Consider the following 23,296-nt stretch of genomic DNA (forward strand, 5'->3'; position numbering starts at 1 on the left):
GAATGATTGGACTTCCAGCTGTTTGAACTTTATTTTTCAGAATTAACTGAAACGTGGGAATCATGTGGGTTGATTGTAAAAGTACCAAAGTACCTTTTTAATAAAACGGTAACCATGTTGGGGTGTTATTTTGTTAACAAATAACACAAAGGGAGGGCCAAGTGGTTAGGTTTTGCACCCCATGTACAGAGGCTGTAGACCTCGACGCAAGTGACCCAGGTTTGAATCCGACCTGTGGCTCCTGTCCTGCTTGTCATTCCCTACTCTCTCTCCCTTATTTCCCACTCTATCCACTGTCCTGTCTCTCCACCAAAGGCACAAAAGCCCCAAAAAAATCTAATCGCGGTGAATTTGGATGACGAAATCCCCAAACCACAAATTTCACACAACACCGAATTAAGAAATATAATACAATCAGCTGTAGGCTATTGTACCTCTTTTTTTATGTCACCATATCCAAATTAATCATGCTCCAGATCCACTCCTATTGTTCAATTTTACTGTTACCAGTAACAATAAAGAAACAAAAGTTGAAGAAATTGCTTGCCCTACATCTGTCATTGTCATTGAGCGACTGGCCATAATACTTTATTTATATTCTGCTCTGGAGATATGTGCTTTCTCTTGTAAATGTTCATTGATTCAAGGGCAGACGAATATACCCCCAACACCCTCCATGACCCACATAGAGCAATACATGCAATTCACCATCCATTAAAATAACATGATGGACATAAATAAACGGTATTATACATTTTGTACCCTTGCAGCTAAGTCAAATTACATTCTGAATGTCGTCCACTCAATCTCCTCTCGTCTTTTGTGCCTTCTTTGATATAAATAGACAGACATTCAGGGGTCTGACGAGTGGAAGTTAGAAGAATAAAAAAGGAAGAGGAAATTTAGATATTTTTAAATGATGTCCTACATTTTGTCAGCTAAAATCAGGATATTGCCTGAGCGGGGAGAAGCCATGTTCTTCAGTTGTCAAAAGGCAGTAAGTAATGATTAAAATAGCAGTGTGAAACGCGGGGAGATTAAAGTGATGCTAATGATAAGTGAGAGAAGAAAAGGGCAAGCTATATTTTAATTCCTGGGAGAATGGTTAATGACTTCTATTGCCTGAGATTAAACTAAACCTGTCTCATCAGCTTTTTCTGCTCACTGAGGAAAAAAAAAAAAAAAGCCCTCTGCACTTTAATTTATTAAACTCTTTTAAGGAAGCACATTGATCTACATAGGTTAAACTTTCAGAATTTGGGCAAAAAAAGATGCCCCATAAAGCTGTCATGCAGGGCAAAGCTGTTGAGTTGCTCAAGGCACAGTATAAAGAATTCATTATCTCCAAACTGCCACATTTAATCAGAAAATATCAATTATTTAAGAGGGGAGGTTTGCTCCTGTTTAGAGCATCAGGTTTTACTGACACACTGGATTATACTGACACGTTGAATATATTTTCCTGTGGTTATGCTGTGAACTTTTCCATTTTTCCGCCCTTTTTTTTTTTTTTTTATACCTTTTGGCTGCATAAATGTGCATTTGGCCAGTGCAAATGGGTCCGTATAATCACATCAACAGCATAATATCATCCAACAAGTAAAATGTTTATCTCCTGCTTTCAGCTTGTTGCAGAGTCTCAGACTTGTGCTGTGAAAAATTTCCGCGTGGCATTAACACAGAGGCACCGGTGACCTCTGTAATGAAATGTATGGCGCTGTTGACATGGCATTACAGCGATTCAACACTGTTCATTAATCTTTGTTTTGCTAGAACCCTTCTGGCATGTCCTTCGCCAAGGTGCGGAGCAATGCCAGAAATTGTAAGGCTCACCACATATTTCTGACGGCAATTAGCATGCATTCCGATCCACTGAGCCCCTCGCATAACAGCCCAATCCTTACAGCGGCCGGAGTCTTTATCAGCAGCCGGGTGATAGGAGTCATTGAACATTCTGCTGACAGCAGATTATTTTTGTTTTTATACAGATGTCAGGCTTGAGTAGGTGGTGCTTTCCACTCCTTCTGTGAGACTATGGGTCACGTTCTGCTCACTTTTCTTCCAAGAGAAGACAGAAAAAAAAACCCTAAGATTTTACCGTTTTCTGAGCTGCTTTCTTTTATCTTTTCTTATCTTAACCTCTGTCATTTCAGGTCTGGAAATAGGTCTGATATTTAAAGCGCTGGTAAAGAGTAACTGTCATCCCTTAGAGGACAAATAACAACACTACAGTACAGCAGCACTGAATCCTCCGTGCCTCTGAATTCTCAGTGGAATCCGTCAGCGCAGAGCAGGCGTGCAATTAATAAGCCTTTTACCTCCAATATCACTCGACTGCCAAATGGGGGAATAAATGAAGGGACAGTCGTAGAGATATAAGAGAAAATTTCCACAAATCCCCTCCACAGTGCCAACTTAAGGCCCAGGTGTACTCATAGTAGCCGTGATTCTGATCGATATCATCAATAGCTACTGCTGGCGTGCAGAATTTGATCCAGGAGCCTCATGCTAATGTTCACGCCTGTGTCAAGCACAATGTAATCTCTTCTTTTGAATCAATGACACTTTTTTATGGGCTCATCGCTTTTCCAGAGTAGATGGTAACACTATTCTTGAATCATATCATCTAAAGCCCCTTAAAATACAGCTTTGAATGTGCTGACAGCTGAGTTAACACTTAGAAAGAAACATTTGCACTAACTCGATGAAGGCCAGTGTCAGGATGTACATCACAGAGTAGATGTGTGCCTCTGCATTGTTCATGGCACTGTGCATAACATCTAGCTTTTCTTCAATTCAAATGTACCTTTTGAATGTTAATGATTTAAATCTCTTGATTTGCCTGCAGTCAGAGGAAAGAAAAAAAAACGTCTCAGTATTATTTTGTTGACATATTCAGGATGAAATGATTTTTCTGCCCCCCCCCTCCCTTCTCCTCGTTGCGTAAAGTAATATCTCTGTCTTTCTGGGGACGCATTACAATAATGCATTAAGAAATCACATTAATAATGCACATATTTTGTCACATATTTATAACTATCCCCCAGACATCAACATGTCACAGTTGTTGTTAGATCCCCTTTGGTTTCAATTAAAATCTCGCTGAGGCAATAAAAATAGCCAATTAAATTGGAGCAGGCTCTTCAGAGGTAAAATTGGTCTGATTAGATTAACCTTGAACATCAATTAGGGTTAAAAATAAGCTAAAAATGTGTTTTCATAACTGCCCACTGTATTTGATGCTAAACTCTTCCACATTTGCATCACTCATTTCCCCATGTATTGATTCTGTAAGTGTCGTTATTTTCACTTGATTAGCCTGCATTAGCATTCATTTTCCCTCGTGCTTATTTGTAGCTTAATTATTCAGACCGGAGTACTTTTTTTACAGCGCTCTCCTTGTGCAACATTGAGACTTCATTATCTAATTACAGGAGTGTGTTTCCAAGTTACAACAGACAATAGAGATGTAATGATGTATAACAGGCATCGCTCTACATATCAATCAACGCGAAGAGTCGTAAAGGCAGGGTCACAATCCGGCTTTTACAACCAACTGCAACTTCTCTCGCTGCTCTTACGCACACACGTGCAAATAGACAACTCTCTTCTTGAGTTGTAGAGTATCAGGCTTTTCTCTCCCCCCCCCCCTCCACCACTGAGCCCACCCCACCTGGTAGCCAAGAGCCGAGCATCCAGACGCTAAAAATATGCCTCACCCTCATGTCACACCCCCCTGCCATTTGCAGCACCCGGTTCCCAAAGCCCAGACCGGTGTGAAGGGAGGGAGCCGGGGCAGACATCTTTGTAATTCTTTTAATAACATGTGTAAATGGGCAAGGGGCCTATCGGTCTTTATCAGACCTGGCGAGCCGAGCAGAGCAGCTGATACCACCTAGGGGCTGGGAAACGCCTGATTCATCTAACAGCCCGTGAAGCTGATTAATTTCACTCTTCATTACGAATATGTTGTGGCGTCTTTCTGTGGACTTCCTCTTCTACCACCAAACACACTCTGGTGGTCATCTTTTTCAGCCTCTTCTTTAGCCCTCTTTGCTAACTCCAGACTCGCCTGCCTTCTTTCCTGGGCAGCGTTAGCAGCGGCGGCCACCCTCCTCCTCCTCTCTTTGCGCCCTTGGCAAATGAAAGGTCAAAGACGCTGCAGTGATTAATGAGCAGTAGACTCTGGGATCTCTCTGTCAACCCCCTGCCAGCCCCCCCATCCCCTCCTGCCCTCCCCCGCTCCTCGCATTATTTCATCTGCTAATCTCACACAACACTACATAGTTAGCATGTCGTGCTGAAAAAAAAAAAAAGTGTTGGGTACCTCAAGATACCAACTCTTGTGGGAAAGGAAAGAGAGCGCTATTAAAGACGGAGGGGAGGCTGAATGTTTTTTGGGCCGAAGAAAAGGTTCTGTAGTGTAAATGGCGAGCTCTCCACTCGGCTTTTCATCTCAAGATGTTGCAACCAAGTCTAATGATTTTAAGTAGTGTGCTCTCGGAACAGAAAAAAAACGTCCACTTCAGAAGCTGGGCTGAGTTTGATGGCGTAATTGAAAGTGAACGTCACCGCTCCTTTCACGGGATAGATGACACTTCACAGGCTCAGACCAACTGTTTATTTGAAAAAAGTAATGAAATATTTACTCTCCATTGCAGCACAGATTAGCAGCAGTAATTGACTGCGACAGAGGTCTATGCACAAGTATGAGCGCGATTCATAGTGAGCAAGGGAGAGAAAGAGTTAGAGGGCCCCTCATGTTTGAATGCAGATCTTCAGCACACAATAGGCCTGTTAGCGAGGCTGAGTTTCTGCCTGTCACTTTCTCTCCACATGTTGCTTTTTCTTTCAGAGATAAGTGGGCCTAATGCTGAACAAATAGTGGAAATCAGAAGCCACTGAGAATCATTTGCCTCTCCTTTTCCCATGGCTCGCAAATAGACACCCAGACTCGCAGACGGAGGGAGTGACGATGAGAGAGAGGGAGAGAGCGAGACGGAACAGGGGGTGGAGGGGTGGAGTGATAGAGGAGGAGGAGGAGGAGGAGGGGGCAAACAGAAGAAGAAAGACAAACTCAATGAGCAAAACAATTTTGTCACCACAAGCAGATCCAATTGAAAAGTCTCCTGGATGGGGAAGAGCTGGAGTTGTCAGATCAGGCCATGGCAATGAATAGATCCAAGCAGGCTAAATTGGCATCAGGTGTGGGCTTCCCCTGGCCGGTGATAGGCTCCCACATTGTGCTGGCTAGACATTTGGCCATTTTCAAATATAATGGGAGAAATGAATGCAAATGAGTTAGTGGACTGAAATGTATTTAAATGCAGATTGAATGGGGGGCTCTGCGTAGCGCCTGATAACAAGTTGCTTTAGGAGAAGGGCCACATTGTGTTGGATCATCCCTCCAACCCCCACCGCTCCCATCCCCACACCAGCAGTCCTGTTCTCTCTCCCTCTGTCGCACTTGTGTCTCATAAGGGGCCATTGTTCGCTGGGTAAACTCTCTCAAAACTATTTACATTACTCATTTATTTGAATTTCAAATATTTTGGGTTCTTTCTTTCTCCCGTATATAGCAGACACACATGCTGCCGGCCGCCCTGGGCTATCCAGTAAAACAGTAATTGCGAAAGGACATGGGGCTGTGGCAGGAAAAAAAAAAAGAAAGAAAGAGAAGTCCGGAAAAGGAGGGGCTCAATCATTAATGATAATGTTGCTTATGTCCATAGCCTCATTAGAGGCAGTATAGCAGCCAGTAGCATGTGTTTTCGCAAACAAGTTCCCCCTGCCCACTGCTGGCGGAGCGCTAGCCCACGGCGATCCATCTTCTCAAACGTCTCCTTCCCATATTTAAGGAGCTCTCGTTACAGCCTTTCCCAGACCTGTGAATTTATGGTGCACTCCAAGCGGTTAGCATAATCGCCGGGAATGCAGTCATTTCAGCAGGAATGTGGGAATTAGGGCAGGAGAGAAAAGGAAAGCTGTTTGGTGTGTTAATTGAATTTCATAAGAATACTTTAGCAGCAGCTCTTCCTTGTTCACAGGGCAGCGTGGACATGTAGGGCTCTGAATCAAACTCTCTTTTACAATTCATTTCTGTTCTGCCCTTGTTTTCTAAAATAAATTACAGGGGGGGGCGAAAAAAAATCATAGACGTAGCCCCCTTTCGCAAACTGCTTATTTACCTACTCTCTGATCTCAGCAAATAGAACAAGCAAAGAGTAACAAGAGGGTGCGTTCTCCTCCTCCAAAACAGCTTTTTTTCTCCCTCATCTGCATTTAAAATACAATTTACATGCAATTAAATTTGATTAATTAGAGACACTAACCTCTGCCCGTCCTGTGTGCACATTATGTATCATGCATTTCAATGTCAACCAGCTTGTGTTTACTTCAACTTTGTGTTTACAAAGAGCAATCATTATGGTTGATGTCCACAAAGGCATAATTTGAGACATTTAGATAATACATATTCAAATATTTGACCTGTGAACCATTTCAATGATGACAACTTTAGCTTAAATCTACTATGAGGAGTTTTGGATGGTTATGAAATACACTCTAAAAATAGCCATCGGTAGGAAGATCGACCATTTCTACCTGTTAGGGTAGGTGTCAGACGAGGCGGTTTATAACACACATAAGAAACATCCTTTTGAACATTTCCCACTTCAGAAATTCACAATGAGGGAGACATTTGATTTCAGGGATCTGGTTTTGTTGGATAAAAAGCGCCAGACAGGACAAAATAAGCGAAGAAATTACCGCTTTTTGACTACAGGGGGCGCAAAAAGAAACAGAAACCAAGTTCCTCACAGGAGCTTTAAGGAGGCTAACGAGGAAAGTTGTTCAGGACTTTAACATGAAGATAAAACAGGATCACGTTCACAGTGGCAGTTGTCTAAATGTGCCCTGTTAGCATAGGGGGCCGGCCGGTGGCAAACGACTGCAGAGATGTTTCAGTGTCCAGAAGTTTCCATGCAGTGATTAATAGGAGGGGTAATGTAGTGGGGAAATGAGTAAACACTCCCTTGCTCCTGGCTTTGTGCTTCAACGGCTTGATGACAAGGGCAGAGCAAGGTGAGAATTAAACAGACCTGCAGAAGAAGAGAAAGAGAAGAAGGGAAAAAAAAAAAAAAAACGTAAGGGGAGCAACGGGTTGGAGGGAGGAGTGAAGCATGACAGGGCCTGGGCAGCGAGTGGGAGTGAGGGAAAGGGCGACTGGGAAGAGAGAGGAAGAAAGAAGGCCGCCCTGACAAAAGTGGAAGTTTCTCCTGAAGAAGAATAATTAAAAGCGCTCAAGGGAGGGCAGTTTTAATTTCACATGTAAGGGGCTAAAGATTTCATTTAAAGGCGCGGCGAGCGGAGAGGAGGTTAATAAGATGAACAAAGCAGGGAATGTGAGAACATACAGTGTGAGGAAGCACGTTGGACTTTCACCTGACACGTTTTTAATTATTGAACCTCTGATATTTCTCAGTTGAAGAGAGGGGGTAAAAAGAGAAGATTAACTGATTAACGGTCACGGTAACCAATTACTCACTCATGGGGAAATAGATGTAACTTCACCAGGGTAACGCTTCTCTTCAGACTGTAGCATCGCTCCCTATGCCGCAGCTAAAAGCACACTCTGGGTTGTGCTGGCGGTCTCAGTAGCTGCCTACTGGGAACGCACAACCCGAGCATTGCATAATAACTCCTTCTACAAAAAGTGAACTTGCTTCTACAGATGAATATGTGCTCTTGATCACTGAAATCTCACTCCATTAGAGCTATCTGAAGTTGATGTATCCCAATTATCATAATAAGATCAGCTTGGTCCCGTACTCCATGGGACTCCAAGCTCTCTCTCTCTCTGCCACAAAATGATCAAAAGGACTTTGTGAACTAGACCCAGAGTCCCAGCTGTGGGCTGATTTGTTCAGTAGTGGCGAAAAAAGAACTTTAATTGAATATGATGTATTTCTTTTTCTTCTACTTTTGGGCCTAGAATAGAACAACAGAGAAATGCCAGCCTATCTTATCTTGGTTAGATATCGACCCAAGATTACTTTTTCTTTACTTAGATCACCGTTCAAGACTTTAATGCAATTTAATGTTTGCCAAGCTGCACCCGAGTTAAAGATTTCCTCTCTGTGGTGCCAGCAGCATGCTCCACAGGTCTTCCTACGCCCCCCCCCCCCCCCTCCCTCTTTGTGGAATCATTAATATTGTCAGGACAGAGCATGGGAATGACTGTTGTGCCACTATCCCAAAATCCTGCTCCCCTCCCGTCGTCTGCACACACACTGTTTGACACTTATGTATTGTATGTTTATCAGTCTCTAATGAAACACTGACAAGTTCTCCGCACAAGGGAATCTGTGTTCCATTAATAGCCCTTAAGGAAGCTCGGGCACTCACAAAAAGGCCGGTCCTATTGCAGCTGACAGCAGAGGGGCCCTCAGCCGCGGCCCCCTGGAGAGGAAAGATATTAAGCGTTAGCAGTGTCTGCAGTCTCTCCCTCAGTCAGAGTCTCTCTCTCTCTCTCTTTCTCTCTCTCTCTCTCTCTCCCTCTCTCCCTATATGCATCCGTCTCCCTGGAAAGTAAAAGGTGTCTCATCCCATTTCAGCAGGCACACGTTACTTGACCACGCTGTTTCGGCACGGAGCTCGACAAAGAGAATTGTGTCAGTTAATTTGTCAGAGAGCGCGTGTGATTGATTTATTCATCTAGGGCTCAACAAATGTTTGTACGGTGATGAATCCCCTGAACCGTAATTTACTGCAAATTAAACTCAGACCTCTAATGACACACAGACACGGACGTACAATTTGATTAGAAAACACTGTTTCTATGGACTTATTTGAACATGTCAAAGACGACAAAGGCACAAAAGCAGTAATCAAACCAGAAGACGTGGAAAAAATAAAAAGATATGCTGCAAACCAGTGACAGGTTATTAATTGATTAATTTATTTCCAGAATTCTAAGCGGTTTATTGCCATTCCAAAATATGTGAGTACATGAAAGGAGACAGAATGAGGAACAAGAAAAATGTTAAAAAGAAAAAATTATAAAAAAGAAAAAATATGAAAGAATCTAAATGAAAAGCTATAAACTCTGAGAACAAAAGAATCTAGAAAATAAGTCAAAACTATACCACTGTCTACACATTTGTTGTTGTTTTTCTGACATTTATATTTTTAGATATTTTTGTCTAACAGGTCTAACAAAAAAAGGGCTGAGGTGGAATTGTCGTGTGAAATCTTCGATACTGCACCTGAAATTAACGTGCATTTACCGTTTTAGTGGTTTATTGAGACTTACTTCAATATCGTCCTCTTCAGCCATTATCTCAGCTTTTTAACTCATATATTTCTTCCGCAGCTTGTTTCCACACTAAGTTGTTATTATCTTTTTTTAAACGTGATACTTTTTGCCTCGGGTTTCCTTTTCGAATGCTGCGCATCCCCTCACGAGACTTGTGATCTCTCTATTAAAACGTGACAAAACATTTATTCTCACCACATAGAATGGTCTGTTACATCGTCTAATGTGATTCACAGTTTATTTGCAAGTCCGTCGCCGTGTCGAACAAGGGGGTTATGGGCGCGTCACACATACGGATAATTTTAAGCAGATGCATCTGTTCGCGGCTACCATGCTATGATTAGTTTCCAGAGCGTTTGTGAGTGTGTAAACCATTGCCGACATGGATGAAATATAGCCTAGGTTCACTGGGAGTGCAGGGAGAAGAAATGTACCCCATCTGTAATACACTGTGTAGACTAATATCAGCTCCTTTTCTCTGATATTGCAGTGAGATATCGATCTGGTAAAATTGTCCCATATTGGAGCTGTCTGTTGTGATATTCATCATGCTGTCACCTCTCCCCAACACCTACGCGTTATTAGAAACCCGGGTTTGAAGAGGTTGAAGGGTTTTAGTCTCCGAGATGTAGCGAACAATTCATCATGAGAGAGAGAGGAGGAAAGAGAGGGAGAAAGAATTCAGGTGAGGTGATGCTTGGGTAAGATTTATGTCTAGTCAGGCTGTACATTAAGAATTATATCATCAAGCAGGAGGACACCAGCAGCTTCTCTGCTATCTGCTGAGCAGGCCTATTTGCTCTGCTGAAAGGCTTGAATAGAGTTTTTTTTTCACCCTCCTCTTCTATCTCTTATTGGGCTTTTAAAATAAATCTGACATCTTAAGGAGCGCAGAAACTCAACCAAACCGAGTTATTTGTGAAACTCTCCGCAGCCTGTCAGAAGCATTTGTTGTGAACGTGGGGATTGTAGTGAGGCTGACGTTATGTTTTGCTCTCAATGCCAGTCACTCGTCAGGAAATAAAGCCTGTAACTGCTACGTGCCACCTTCAATTTGGCCCACTTCAGGGTGGGACTCTAGTTTGAGTTCCTGTTATTTCCTGTCTTTGCTTGTAGTCGGGAGATTCTTCCGGGAGGATCACAGAGAACGAACACAGACGGAATCCAATTCTTCCGTGTCTCGCAGAGGAGTCGGACTTTGATTCGTCTTTAACTCAGTACAAATGCTCGTCTGGGAATGCGCGCAGGCTGGGGGCTCCCTCTGAAGTTCTCTCTCCTTCTCTCTCTCTCTCTCTCTCTCTCTCTCTCTCTCTCTCTCTCTCTCTCTTTCGCTCTCTCACGCTAGGCTCTGCTCTGTTAGCCGCGATGTTATTGTTGTAAACAGCATTTAAAGCACAGCTGGCCAAATTGATCAGGGCTTGCGTTGGAGTGAACTCGAGCAGCAGAGAGTGGGGCTGCATAAACAGGGCTGCTTGTATCTAAATATGCAAACAGTCTCCCAGCAGTGCACACTCGGGGGAACAGACACTGTTACTTGTGATGGGGAAACAGTGAGAAACAGTGAGAACCAGGCTCGGGCCTTAACCTTTCCATGTATACAGAGAAAGGGAGCGAGAGAGAGAGAACATTTTCTCTGATTATGTAAACAGTTCTTTTCCTCCCTAGATCATTTTTGGACTCCTCCAAGTATTTACTTTTCATTAATTATTGAAAAAAAAGAAAAGCAGGAAAAAAGGCGGATAAACAGAAGATAATTTTTGTTTAATGTTTCACACAGGATTCCAATCCTCAGTGCAATTAATGCTAATCACCACTGCCTTCCTGTTTAGCTTGAACTCTGAGTATGTTTGTGAGTCGTCGCTGTCTCTCGTTCTACATCTTTTTTCCTTCTCCCTCTTTTATTTTTTTTGTCTCTGATTTTTTTTTTTTCTTCCTCCTCCACCTCTCCTGTTAGTCACTGTGTCTCCTCGTGTTATGATTACATCACCCCTTTCTGTCTGTTGTGTCCATTTAGACCTGAAATTAATCACATCCGACAATCCGGTGGTGCTATTCCCAAAGTTCAAAAGCTTTAGTGGTAAGAGAGAGAGGGAGACAGAGAGAGAGAGAGAGAGAGAGAGGGCTGGAGGGATAGACAGAACGAGATGGAGCGCATCAAGCATGTTGGAGGTACTTACCATTTGTAGAGTACAGTGTATTAATTGCTTATCGGTTTTTGATTTCAGAGTCGTTTAGAGTCAATCGAACGCATAATTTTCACAGCTATTGTTCTTTGGGGTTTGTTAATTGTCACCCCACTGGCAGAATTAAAAGCAAATTAAAAGCCTTAACTATTGACTCCATCTGAAGTCACTCTCCACAACAATTTCACAAAACAATGGGGAGGATTAATGAAAATGCAGCTTGATTTCTGTTCTCCAAAGCTTTTTGCTATGGGGAACCAATTAACTACCCTTCAGGATGACTTTCACTTCTAACTGCCGGTCTGTTCCACTGCCAGAAACTGGGATTAATTCTCAATTAATCCCTCCACCAGAACAACTCTGCCTTTGTCTGCTGGGGAGGACATGAGCAGACAACACCGAGGTTACCCCGAGCCTGTTTGCTGGAGGAACTCCACCCTCTCCTAAGATTGATACACCCTGTAGACTAGCTCTTCTCAAGCTGAAAATAAGAGCCATTAAAAGGGAATGGTTGACAATGATTTTTGTTTTAGGATTTTGAGCTTTATTAGCCATGCATATTAATGAGTCAATTAATTCCATTCGTCCTCGCGAGTGGTCTGTTTGTTTTCGCCTGACCTTTTATCTTAGATGCGTTCATGCTCGGCTTGGTTTAAGCACTTACTCCATACTGTGTTTCCCATAGCCTCACGTCCAAAAAGGGAGTTTTTATGTGTTTAGCACTAAGATTCTCCCCCTCTCTCTTTTGTTTTCTCCCTGCAACTCTCTCTCTCTCTCTCTCTCTCTCCCATCCCTCCAACCCTCCCCCTCTATCTTTTTCTCGCTTCTTCTCCCTCTGTCAGAATGCCTGCTGGATGTATTCCTCTCTAAATGTGACAGGAAATATGCCATTATAGCATGCAGAATATTTGCCTGATGGGATTTGCAATAAAATTACTACATTTCCCTTCCATTAGGATCTCTAAAACCCCCCTCTCTAATTTATGATTACTCTGACTAAAAGACATGTTATATACATAAAGACTAAAGTAGCCCCCGGTCCACATTTAGCCCGTCCTGCTTTCAGAGTTAGTTGAGAGGACAGGAGAAATAATTGAAAAGTGCAGCTGGACTGTGTACAATCTTGTAAGGGATGCCTAGAAAATGAGATTAATCAGTGCACAGACATTGTGCGGAAAAGTTTGCAGTGAATGCCTGACAGTCGTGCTCTTTCTCTCATTTCAAATGTTGGCAGGCTAGCAGGCAGCTCCAAGGGAAATGCGCTCCTTTCATACTTGAGTAATTGATGAATTGTATGCAATATGCAAATGAGAATCCATAAATCTTATGAATGACAGCTTAATTTATGTGAGCCTTAATGAATGCAGGATTAGATTTTAATTAAATATCCTCAAAGGCACCCTGACTGGGTAAGTTTTTAAAGCCTTGTTTTGAAGACTTGTTTCATATGCATCGCAGTTCATGAAAAAGAGAGATCAGTGCGAGCGGTTAGATGAAATTTCCTCGCAGTTTGAAGATAAGACCTGTTCTGTTTAGCTAACCAAAGGCACTTGCAATTAATAAATATTGGAGCAAAATCATATCTTCCAATCTCATTTAGGCTTTCCTGGAACTGCTCGTTCTCTTACATTTGATTAACTGCATTTACTTTAAGCGCTATCTGATTTCTAACATTTGGTACAGTATCTTTTTAATTAAGAGAATCATCCATTAGGCATGGAAAAGTCAACCAATTAGGCGTTCCTCATCAGTTCCCATGATGTAGGAAGTCTGCTTACTCATTATCAGAGTCTGTTGATGTGATACTAAACAATCTCGGACTCTGTAGTGACGGCGCACACAATTATGAAATCAGCTTTTAACATTAATGATGCATGGGAATAATCAGCAATTTATCGTGTTTTAGATCTTTTTTAGATACCATTTCACAGCTGAGCGCCTTCAAACAGCTCTAATAGGATGTGATTACACGAGTTAGCTCTTTGTAGCCGTACTGCAGCAGTAGTTTTCCTCCTGCAGCCCGGCTCTGGTGTCATGACACGGGCTTGAGGACAGCGACTGGCTCCACGTTCCCTCTCTGTGATGGTCTCACCCAGCATGGTTCTAATCAGGCCCGAGCCCAGACAAAGGCACCAGGAAGGCACCCACTCTTCCAACTACTACTGATCTCAACCCTGCACATTAGTCCACACTGGGATCAGAGCACAGACAGCACTTTAAAAGGGGTTTTAGTGGGATTGATGCTAACTCTCTCCCGCCTTTGATTTCACACCATTTGATCTGTGATATATTGTTCCGTAACAAAGGTTCACAGTTTGCAGGCGGATGCAGCTGTTCCTACCCCTAATAAATAAAAGTGTGTTTCTAACCGCCCCCCCCCCCCCCCCCCCCACACCCCACACCCCACCCCGACCCCCCCTTCTCTCCTCACACTCACAAACTCGCTGTAATCCAGCTATCTAGATCAGATAAGCGCTGTGTGGCTACCTGTGCGAGGCGGTGTTTGACAGGTGCAAGGGGAAGCTGATTGAGATAATCCAAGAATAGGTTCAATGCAAATACAGATACAAGATGAGGGTGAGGATAGATGGATGCATGAAAAAGATGGATGAGTGAATACATTCCCATGTATCACAGTGTGACTCCGAGATTATGATCATCACAACCAATAGACTGCCAAGGTCAGCAGGAAATATAAATCATCTTCCCCCCCCCCCCCCCCCTCTTTCTGTCCAAGGCAGCATACCTGTCAGTTTCACAGGTTTTGTATTGTCGAAGTCTTTGGATTTTATTTGACTCGACTATTATGCAATCAGCATTTTGGAAATGATTAACTGACAACTTTAAATAATTGATGAATTGCTTTGACTATAAAATGCCACAAAACATAAAAAATGTGGATTCATTTTTATTTCTTAACGCACAAAGTAATAGCCCCTATTTCCTCAAGATTCCTCAAATTATCTCTTACTAATGTAATAGTTGCTGATTTATTTTTAACCATGTTCTTTTTATATTGTAGGAAGTTCAAAAAATGAAAAAAAGATTACCTCTTCAAAGTAAATGTAGATGATTAATAAAATACGTCTCAGTTCCTCATCCGTCACTTTGCATGAGTGAGGACGTTATCTCGACTTCTGTATTTGCTTACATTATGGTGGTGGGAACCAGAGAACTAAGATCACATTCAAACCTGCTCCAAAATGTTTAGACGGACATGTTATCAGTGCAAATCCGCAGTGTGAAGTCTTCTGACTCCAGCTATTTAAGTTTTGATGTTTTCAGTTGCATGTCAGTCTTCCGTTTTGTTGCCATGAGGCCGCTTATTTCTTCAAAGTGTGGAAAACAAACAGCAGAGGTTGTTTCAAAAAAAGAACTAATTTGAAGAATTAAAGTCAAACATTTCATCCTTTCGCCTCAGCCCAACCCTGTTATCTGATCTGCGGGGAATTTAAATTGGTAGTAATACAGCACAGCCATGTTATCCCTGTCTTTCAACAAACATGGTTAACCTCTCAGGGGAGCTGCGCGCATATTGTTAAACTGTTTGATTGAACCAAATGATGAAAAAAAGAATAAAGTCAGCATATTCCGGCCCCTGATGGTCTGAGGTCTCTGCATTTCTGCCTGACCTGGCACTTAGAAGGTAAGAAGTTGCTTTGTTTTATCAATAAGACCTTGTTTTCATGGCTGGTCACCACCCCAGCAAACCAATCAATGGGGCATGCTCTGCTATCGCTGTGAGAGAAATGAAAAATAAACCCCAGATAATCCTCCAGTTAAAAGGTTACTCAGGGCGATAAAAGCTATTTTGTTAATTTATTTACTCTCTGCAGTGGAGAGATAAAGAAAAGGAACAATTAGGGAATTCTAGGTGAGAGATTTTAAAAGGGCAATGACATTGGGTTAATATTTTATAAGGCCTGATTGGCAGAGACCTGGAGAGGCCTTTTGTTTACACAAGCCTCAGACGGAATGATTCACTCGCTTGTTTTGGCCGACTGAGCGGAAATGGAATAAATATCTCCATCCTTACCTTTTAGAAACATCAAACAAAAGAGCGAGATAAAAGGTTAATGGCTCAATCATAAACACCAGGAAACAATATTGTGCTCTCTCACTCTCTCGCTCTCTCTCTCTCTGTCTCACTCTCTGCAAACTGAACTAACTATTGACATAATCAGGTTGAATTCCTAAAGATATCCGAAGATGGGAGGAGCAGATGATTTTTGTGTGTAACTAAATCCACTAAGGGAGTGCGCCGGCTCGGGCTAAACATTACATTTGTGATTTCAATTGATTTATAACAGATCATAATCACTGCATTAACGGCGTTCTGGGTAATAAGATCTCAGTCACTGCTTCCGCCGACAGAAAAGACTCGGATGGGGAGATGTCAGAATTCTGCAACGAGATCAAAAAGCGTCCTGATATCTGATGCGATATTATACCTCTTATTATACCTATCACCTTGTGTTGGCTTCCTGTAAACGGGGTGAGAACGTGAATTTAATTATTGTGCTTTTATTGCATTGTAGCGCTGAAATTGGACTCGTGTGGAGTGTATTGTTGGGCCCCGTGTAATCTGATTGCCCGCGCAGCGTAGTGTGTTGGATAGTATCATGTTCCAGCCGACTCTGCTGGGTCAACATACGGCCGGGCCATTAAAGGAAGTCTGGTTCAGGGAAAGTTCACCACTATTTTCTTTTCACCATGGTAGCCAAACAAAAAAAAAAAAGAGAGAGAGAGAGAATAGATGTGTAACATATTTGTGGCCCCGGCCCAAAGCTGGTGGGGCCTATTTTGTTTCCTTAATTAAAGCCAGAGTTATGACAGCCCTGAATATCTTTAGTATAAATATTAACAAAGCAGGGAATAAAATTCTTCCATGTTAGACCTCTGATGCAAGGATAATATTGTCCAAATAAGTCCAATGTAAAACCCGGAGCTTCTTATTTTCGGAAACATTTTGAAATGAAAAGAAGGCGAGAAAGATTAGGAAAGCCAACAGTGGAAAAGACAGGAGAAGAACCCAAAAATTCCAATCATCAATCCAGTTGTGCTATCTCTTTTTTTTTTTGTGTGTGTTCAAAAATGGCCTAGTTTGGAGCAGCTTTCTGTGCCAGGCTATTTAGGGAATCAGCATCTGCTGCTTGATAAATAGCCTGGCTCTTTTGTTTGAGGCCAGGTTGAGTTCCTCTCTGGACTAGCCTGCGTTAGCCTGCATGGCTCTGACCAGCAGATCTGCAGTGATGCTAACACGCAATGCTGCAGCAATGAAGTAGACTGCATCTTCATAGGAAACGTGATACTTAACTGCATCCCAGACAGTCGTAGTGTAAACTGAAGAAAATAGTAAAACAGACATAGAACACCCTTTACTGTATAACAAAGTGTGAATTAAAACACCTTCTCAGTCTTAATGGAGGTTAACGGTAACCTGAATTTGGCCTTCCTGTTACTTGAAGGTTTCTCAGTTCAAAGCTCCTGTTCTGTTGCTGTATTGCTTTCATGGCCATCCAGTGTTATTTGTCTGCAGAGTAAAGCTGAAATACTATCCCTCTAAACACACGGGCTGATTCTCCGGCAGCCTAGCCAAACATTACCTTAACTTAACTGGGTCTTTGTACCCCGAGTTCACATCCTTTGACATGATCTAAGGTCGATGTGACATCTTTTTGTCCATTTGAGGGTCCTCTTTTGCTTTTAGTATTGTTGGTAAAAAGCCTTTTACCCATCACATACCCTCTATTGAGGTCTTTCATAAATAATTCAGCCGGAGTACAAGTGAAAGTGATGACAGCAAAACTGTGTGCGATCTCTCCCTCTCATAAGATCAAAGAGGTGCTTCTATAGAAATAGGAATTACATTTCCAAACGTTCCCAGGTTGAGGGGCTACTCGTTTCTCTTTCTGCTCCTCTCTCTTTTTTTTTTTTTTCTCCACACTGCCCTCCTCTCACTTTCTGTCATTCGTTACTTCTTTTCTATCACTTTTTTTTTTTTTTCCCCTTGCAGGGGGACACAGTTGGGTGGCGGTCTGCTTTTAGTCCCTAAAACCTCCCGAGCCGCTATATGAGAGAGTCAGCACATTCAGACAGATAGAGCGAGTGCACTCTATTAGCAGGACTGAGGTAAATAAACCTCACAAGACACGGCTGAATAAATCCAACCACTAAGGCTGTGTGGTATCTGAACACAAACACTGCATCTCTCTGTGGATACTGCCTTTGGGAGATGTAGTGAAATGTACTGTAACACAAACAGCCTCGTAGACTGAGCTGGTTGATAAAGTTCTGAATGAGCCATCAATGTTTAAAGAAAAAGCTCATCAGTCGGTAACTGCCACTAATTTATTTTGAAACCTTTGTCGGTTGTAAGCAGCTTGTAAACTTTTTTATGGACTCCATTAGTCAGTAATCACATTGAAATAGTGTTGGAGCAGCACATCGATATTGACCATTACATTAATTCAGTCATCATTGATTAATTAATACAAATAAAGTGAAAAAAATCATCCACATTTGTCCATCAATACAAAGGCCAAACAATGATATCAGTGATAAAAAGGAATCCAAGTTTTATTTTGAAATACCTTCACCATTTTGGTTCTAAATGTGTGAAATCTCAGTTGTATTTGCACACAGATATATACAGGTTTCATTTGAATGTGCATTAAATCAAATCCTATCCTATCTCGGAAAATATTTTGATATCCAAAATATATTGTTTTCCAAAGAATAAGAAGATTTTAGTACCAACATAAAGTGCCTTGCAGTCACAATAATAAATACTTATAACGATATATTTCAGGTGTATTTTGCTTGAGGCTATACAAAAGAAATTATTTCTTGAGACTAACTTTCATAAAGAAACAACTTCATTGGCATTCCTGCAAACTCCTTCCATCCCCATGAACACAGATGAGCTTTAATTTAGTCTTAGGAAGGACAGAATCTCAGCCAAAATGACGCAGGTTTGAGTTTGTCCTGTCTTTTGTATAATTTACTACAGTCTGTCCTGTTTCCTCCCATAGTTACAGCCTGCTACGGAAACCCTTTGGTGTTTTAAAGATGGATTAAAGTCAGCTGATATTAAAGAGAACTTAGTATCCTGGTTAAGCTTCTAAATGGACTATTGTATGTGAAATAATGTATGAAGCCAATATGTCACCTGTGTCAAGTCACCGTAATTCATCTTCAGATGAGACATCCAGCTCCTTGTTCATAAAGAGCACACCTCTCGAGGACCTTGCCCCCTCATTACAAGCTCATCGCATTCATATTTTTTCACCCTGTAGGCTTTTGTTTGTAACTATAAGCCAGCAAAGTAGGTATTGATTGCAACTGGAAGCTGTATTAATAAGTGGACGGGTGAGATGTGTGGAAAGTCAGGGGTGTATCTGCTTCAGAGACCCTTTTCTCCTCCACAGTAAGGTGGCACAGTCATTTATCACGGCTGGATCTGTGCCCCTCGTTTGGTGTAATAAAACTCCCCCATCAGAATCGTCCAACAGGTCTGAATCACTCTGTCACACCACCTTCCAGCTAAGGCATGCATTAAATCAAGCAAGCAGAACATTTCCTAAGGCAGCCATTGCCTTTTAATTTCCTGAAGAACCTTAAAATATCATTCATTACCAGAACTACACATATTTGGTTTTTAAAAGTCTCATAAATCAATAGTGGCCTGACTGCAATAATTATAACAAGTTAACATGTAATTTCCAGGCCGAGGGCCGCGCACTGGATTTTAGCATATGCAAACGAGGCAATTCAAATAGTGTGGGGATATTAATACGGAGGAACAGGTAACGAGGTACGGGTTATGAATTATGCATCAAAAAGTGGTTGATCTTCAATAAAGGAAATGAATTCACCGTGTAATCTAATTAGTTATGGAAGTCTATTATGTTGAGCTGCAGAAAGCAACTGTCCTTGAAAAGAAATTTATTTACAGTACATGTTAGCTATTTGCAGTGGAATTGCATTCTGGAGTGCTCCAAATGTTAACACCCCCCCACTCTCCACCCCCCTGCCAGCGCAACCACCTCCACCCACACAACCCCCCCCCCCCCCTCCCCTCCTCCCTCTGCCAATCTCTCAACCATGTCTTCCTTCTTCTTCTTTAGCTCCAGACCTGGCCGGCCCCCGAAGAGGACCCAGAGCGTGACATCGCCCGAGAACCCCCACATCATGCCCCACTCGGTCCCTGGCCTCATGTCCCCTGGCATGATCCCACCCACAGGTATGGGTAAATCTTCGTCTGTGGCACTCTGTCATTGTTGCTAAGGCTCTAATCTGCTCTGTCTGGCTTTTTTTTTTCTTCTCCCTCTCTCTCTTTCTGTCACACACACACACACACACACACACACACACACACTCATCCTCCCCTACCACTGGCCTCCCCGCAGCTCGTCCTCGAAATGGCAACCAGTCCAAAGTGACACATGCATCCAACCACCAGACACCAGCCGCTCACTCGTTTACCAAAAACAGATCCTCTGCTCAACCCCCCGGAAAGCAAAGAGCAGAGGGGTGGGGGAGCGGTCGGGGGGAGAATAAATTGGAGTGGAGATCTTTTCTCTCAGATTATTCCAGTAGATGTTGCATTTTGCCTTGAGTGCATTCTAATTAGTGCGATTAAATCCACTCCACTGGTATATGTACATAGGCAGTGGTGATGCTAAAGCAAGCTTATCGCCACAAGAATCAACAACAACCGTTTGTGCCCTAACTTAGCCCCCGGGCCATGTCTTATTGCGACTAATGCTTTTGTTCTATTTGTGGCCTGCTTCATTGTGGCTGCTTTGATGTTGGTGGCTGTAAGTGCTCTCATTTGCATATTTCGCTCTCCTTCTTGATATGTCTTTAATGATATTGTACTGTTGACTGCAGCTCTTTGAATGCTCTTTCAGTGTACAGTACACATTTAAACAGTTATTAATTGTAGTCTTTTACAAAGACTTAAAACACCACAGCTGGTTTTCTAATGGTTATCTTCTTAACAGTCTTATAACTATCTGTGTGCATAACTCATTTGATTTACTATAAAACTATGAACTGAAGTATTTTACAAAGAGATCAAACACCAAAGCTGATCTTCAATGCAAAACAACTGTAACACATTTTAATATTTAAAAAATGCAAACTGTACCAAACTGATACCAGTAAAAAAAAGTTGTTTTTTATTAACATAAATGTAAAGGCTGGTTTTCCATTTGTAACCCATTGGTAGGACAATAAATGGTAATCGTTTGTATACTTATCTCACCGTATAATTATCTCTTTTGTAAACCATTAAGAGTAAACTACCTTTAATATTTTACAAAGAGTTTACCTGCAAAAGTCCAATGGTTGTCTTTGGTGCACACCAATTGTTACTGATATAAGTGTCTTTAAGCAAAACTATTAACTGAAGTATATTCCCAAAAAACTGAACAGCTGAGCTGATTTTAATGTTGATTCATTTTGAACAGGCATGTTATTGTCTCTGAACTACTCACTGTTTAACTTAAACTGTCGTATTTTACATAGAAATGCATTAAACAGCTTGTTGTCCAATTGTTAATGGTGAACAACAAACAACTTTATCTTTGTACAAAATTCTTACTTATTCTGTACTTACAGTTTGTTATGACGAGATTAAATCCAAAAGTTGGTTTTCTAATGGTCGTCTTTGGTGCAGCACAATATTACAAGGCTCTTTTATCTCTGTAAAACAACTGTTAACAATACAACTACTAACTCTAGTATTTAACCAAGTGATAAAGCACCACAGCTGGTTTTTCAGTGCACAATGTTTTTAAGACACATTCAATTATCTCTGAGGAACAATACGAACTGTAGTATTTTTACCAGCGGTTTTATATGTGACAACTGGTTTCCCAATCTTTATAGCCTCTGCATAACAATTTTAACAACCTTGAACAGTATAATAGTACTGCAAGGTAAACTGCAAACGCTGGTGTACCAACGATGTCATCTTTGGTGCGCAACAATTTTAACAGACCCGTTTTCATCTCTTTAGTAGTTAGTAGAAGTCGTAGCATCATATTTCAGTTTTTATTAACTAAGTTACATAAATATAGATACAGTAAGGGTTTAAGGGTTAAATGACAAGAAAAATAATTGACCCAATAGGTGAAGGCAGACTGAAGCTTACTGTACCTAGCATTTTTTAACATGACTTATAAGTATTGGCAACTGTTTCAACACAAAGTTTAAGTTATACTAAAATAAACACAGTCTCAAACATGTCATACAAAAAAAAAAAAAACTTTCAGGCTCGCATAAACATTCCTGCTCACACCTCAGTTTTATATTTCTTGATTTATTCTGTTTCTGTCTCCAAGAGGCAGCAGAGCAGCGTCTGTGCTGGTTTTAGAGATTCTGTATTACACACAGATATGACCATCCTTGTGATTCAGTACAATGGGGGCTCACAGGCTGCTGCTTTGAACTCTGGGAATAGGGTGAGGTCACTGGCTATCTGCGGCGTCGTATAGAAGGCGAACTTAAAGGCCGGAGTGAACACAGAGAAGGACAATGATGAGAAAGAGCCGTGTTATTTAGTGGAACATAAAGCAACAGAGAAAGCCTTTTGATATCATCCCCTTTAAGCCCAGAGGGACTCTATGATCTTGACATTTAGTCGGGGTATTCAGGGGGCAGAGATAAAGTAATTGAGGTTTTTTGGTCTTCTCATAACTGCCTTAAGCTTCCTAACTGTGGCGAGACAGAACTTTTCCTTCCATTTCTATGTTCTGATTAAACCGCTTATTGTTTTGATTACAGGATTAAGCATTAAACGTCAAAGGAAGTTAGACATTTTGACAGATTAATAATTAAGTATAATTGACCACACATAAGTTAGCATCTAAGTAGGCGACTAATTGATCTCCCTGTCATGTCCAAATCTACTGATTGATGATTAAAAAGCGACATTGAGAGACTGTCTTAAATAGTTCCACTATCACGTCATGTCATATTAGATCACTTTGCAGATGAGTTAGCGCCTCCACACTCACACACAGAATGTGGGCTTTTCCTGAGGCTTTGCCAATGCTGCATGTTTCCACCTAAAAGCCATCGCTCTGTCTGACTTAGGCTCAGAGATACAACAAAAAACAATCCATGCTATGTTTTGATTAGTGTCATATACCAACCCAGCTAATACTGATGTTTCATCTCCAGTCTCTGTTACTTTGGTCTGGATGCCTCTGGCTCAAGTTTAGCGAAGCACTCATTTTTTGAGAAATAAGGGCGTAACAAAACTTGGATTTGGATTGTTTTTATGGATTCACGGGGGGAAAATTCAATATAATTTTGCTTATCAATTCGAATTGCACCTAAATTTCACAACATAAGCATTTACAATACACACATTGCAAAACTTAATATATCACAATGGATAGGAAACAATATGTATTGTTTTCGAGCTATGCTTACATAATCAACATGTGTAAATGTCAGATGTCAGATGGAGACCCGGGTATAACAGCCGTCCTTTCAAACCATGTTTGATTCCGTCAGATGACGCTAAAGCTAGCTATCAGCTAACCCCAGATTAAATGGTGCCTATTAAGGATGTTTAAAAATCACTTTCAGGGTTTATTAAGGATGAAGGATGGAACATGTTGAAAGTAAAAGTATCGTGTAAAACATGAAGAACAGATAGATGTAAAAACTGTGAGATGTTACTAATGCGCACTCTTTAGGATATGTTTGATTATCACGCTGCGTAACATCCTCACAATGCAATCACACATTGCACATTTTATATTTAAATTGCACAGGA

At 41.5% G+C, this 23,296-nt stretch overlaps 1 protein-coding gene across 14 annotated transcripts in view; it reads left to right on the forward strand.

Moving 5' to 3' along the window:
* The window catches only part of dachd (dachshund d), a 104,122-nt gene that overhangs the window by 32,655 nt on the left and 48,171 nt on the right, over positions 1–23,296 (forward strand). For all 14 annotated transcript variants that reach the window (XM_065962204.1, XM_065962201.1, XM_065962200.1 and 11 more), the window contains exon 2: positions 19,629–19,744. In XM_065962204.1, the coding sequence (XP_065818276.1) occupies positions 19,629–19,744 (116 nt within the window). The remainder of the gene's footprint in view (positions 1–19,628; positions 19,745–23,296) is intronic.

This window comes from Labrus bergylta, chromosome 13 (genome assembly GCF_963930695.1).
Source record: "Labrus bergylta chromosome 13, fLabBer1.1, whole genome shotgun sequence".
Classification (NCBI taxonomy): Eukaryota; Metazoa; Chordata; class Actinopteri; order Labriformes; family Labridae; genus Labrus; species Labrus bergylta.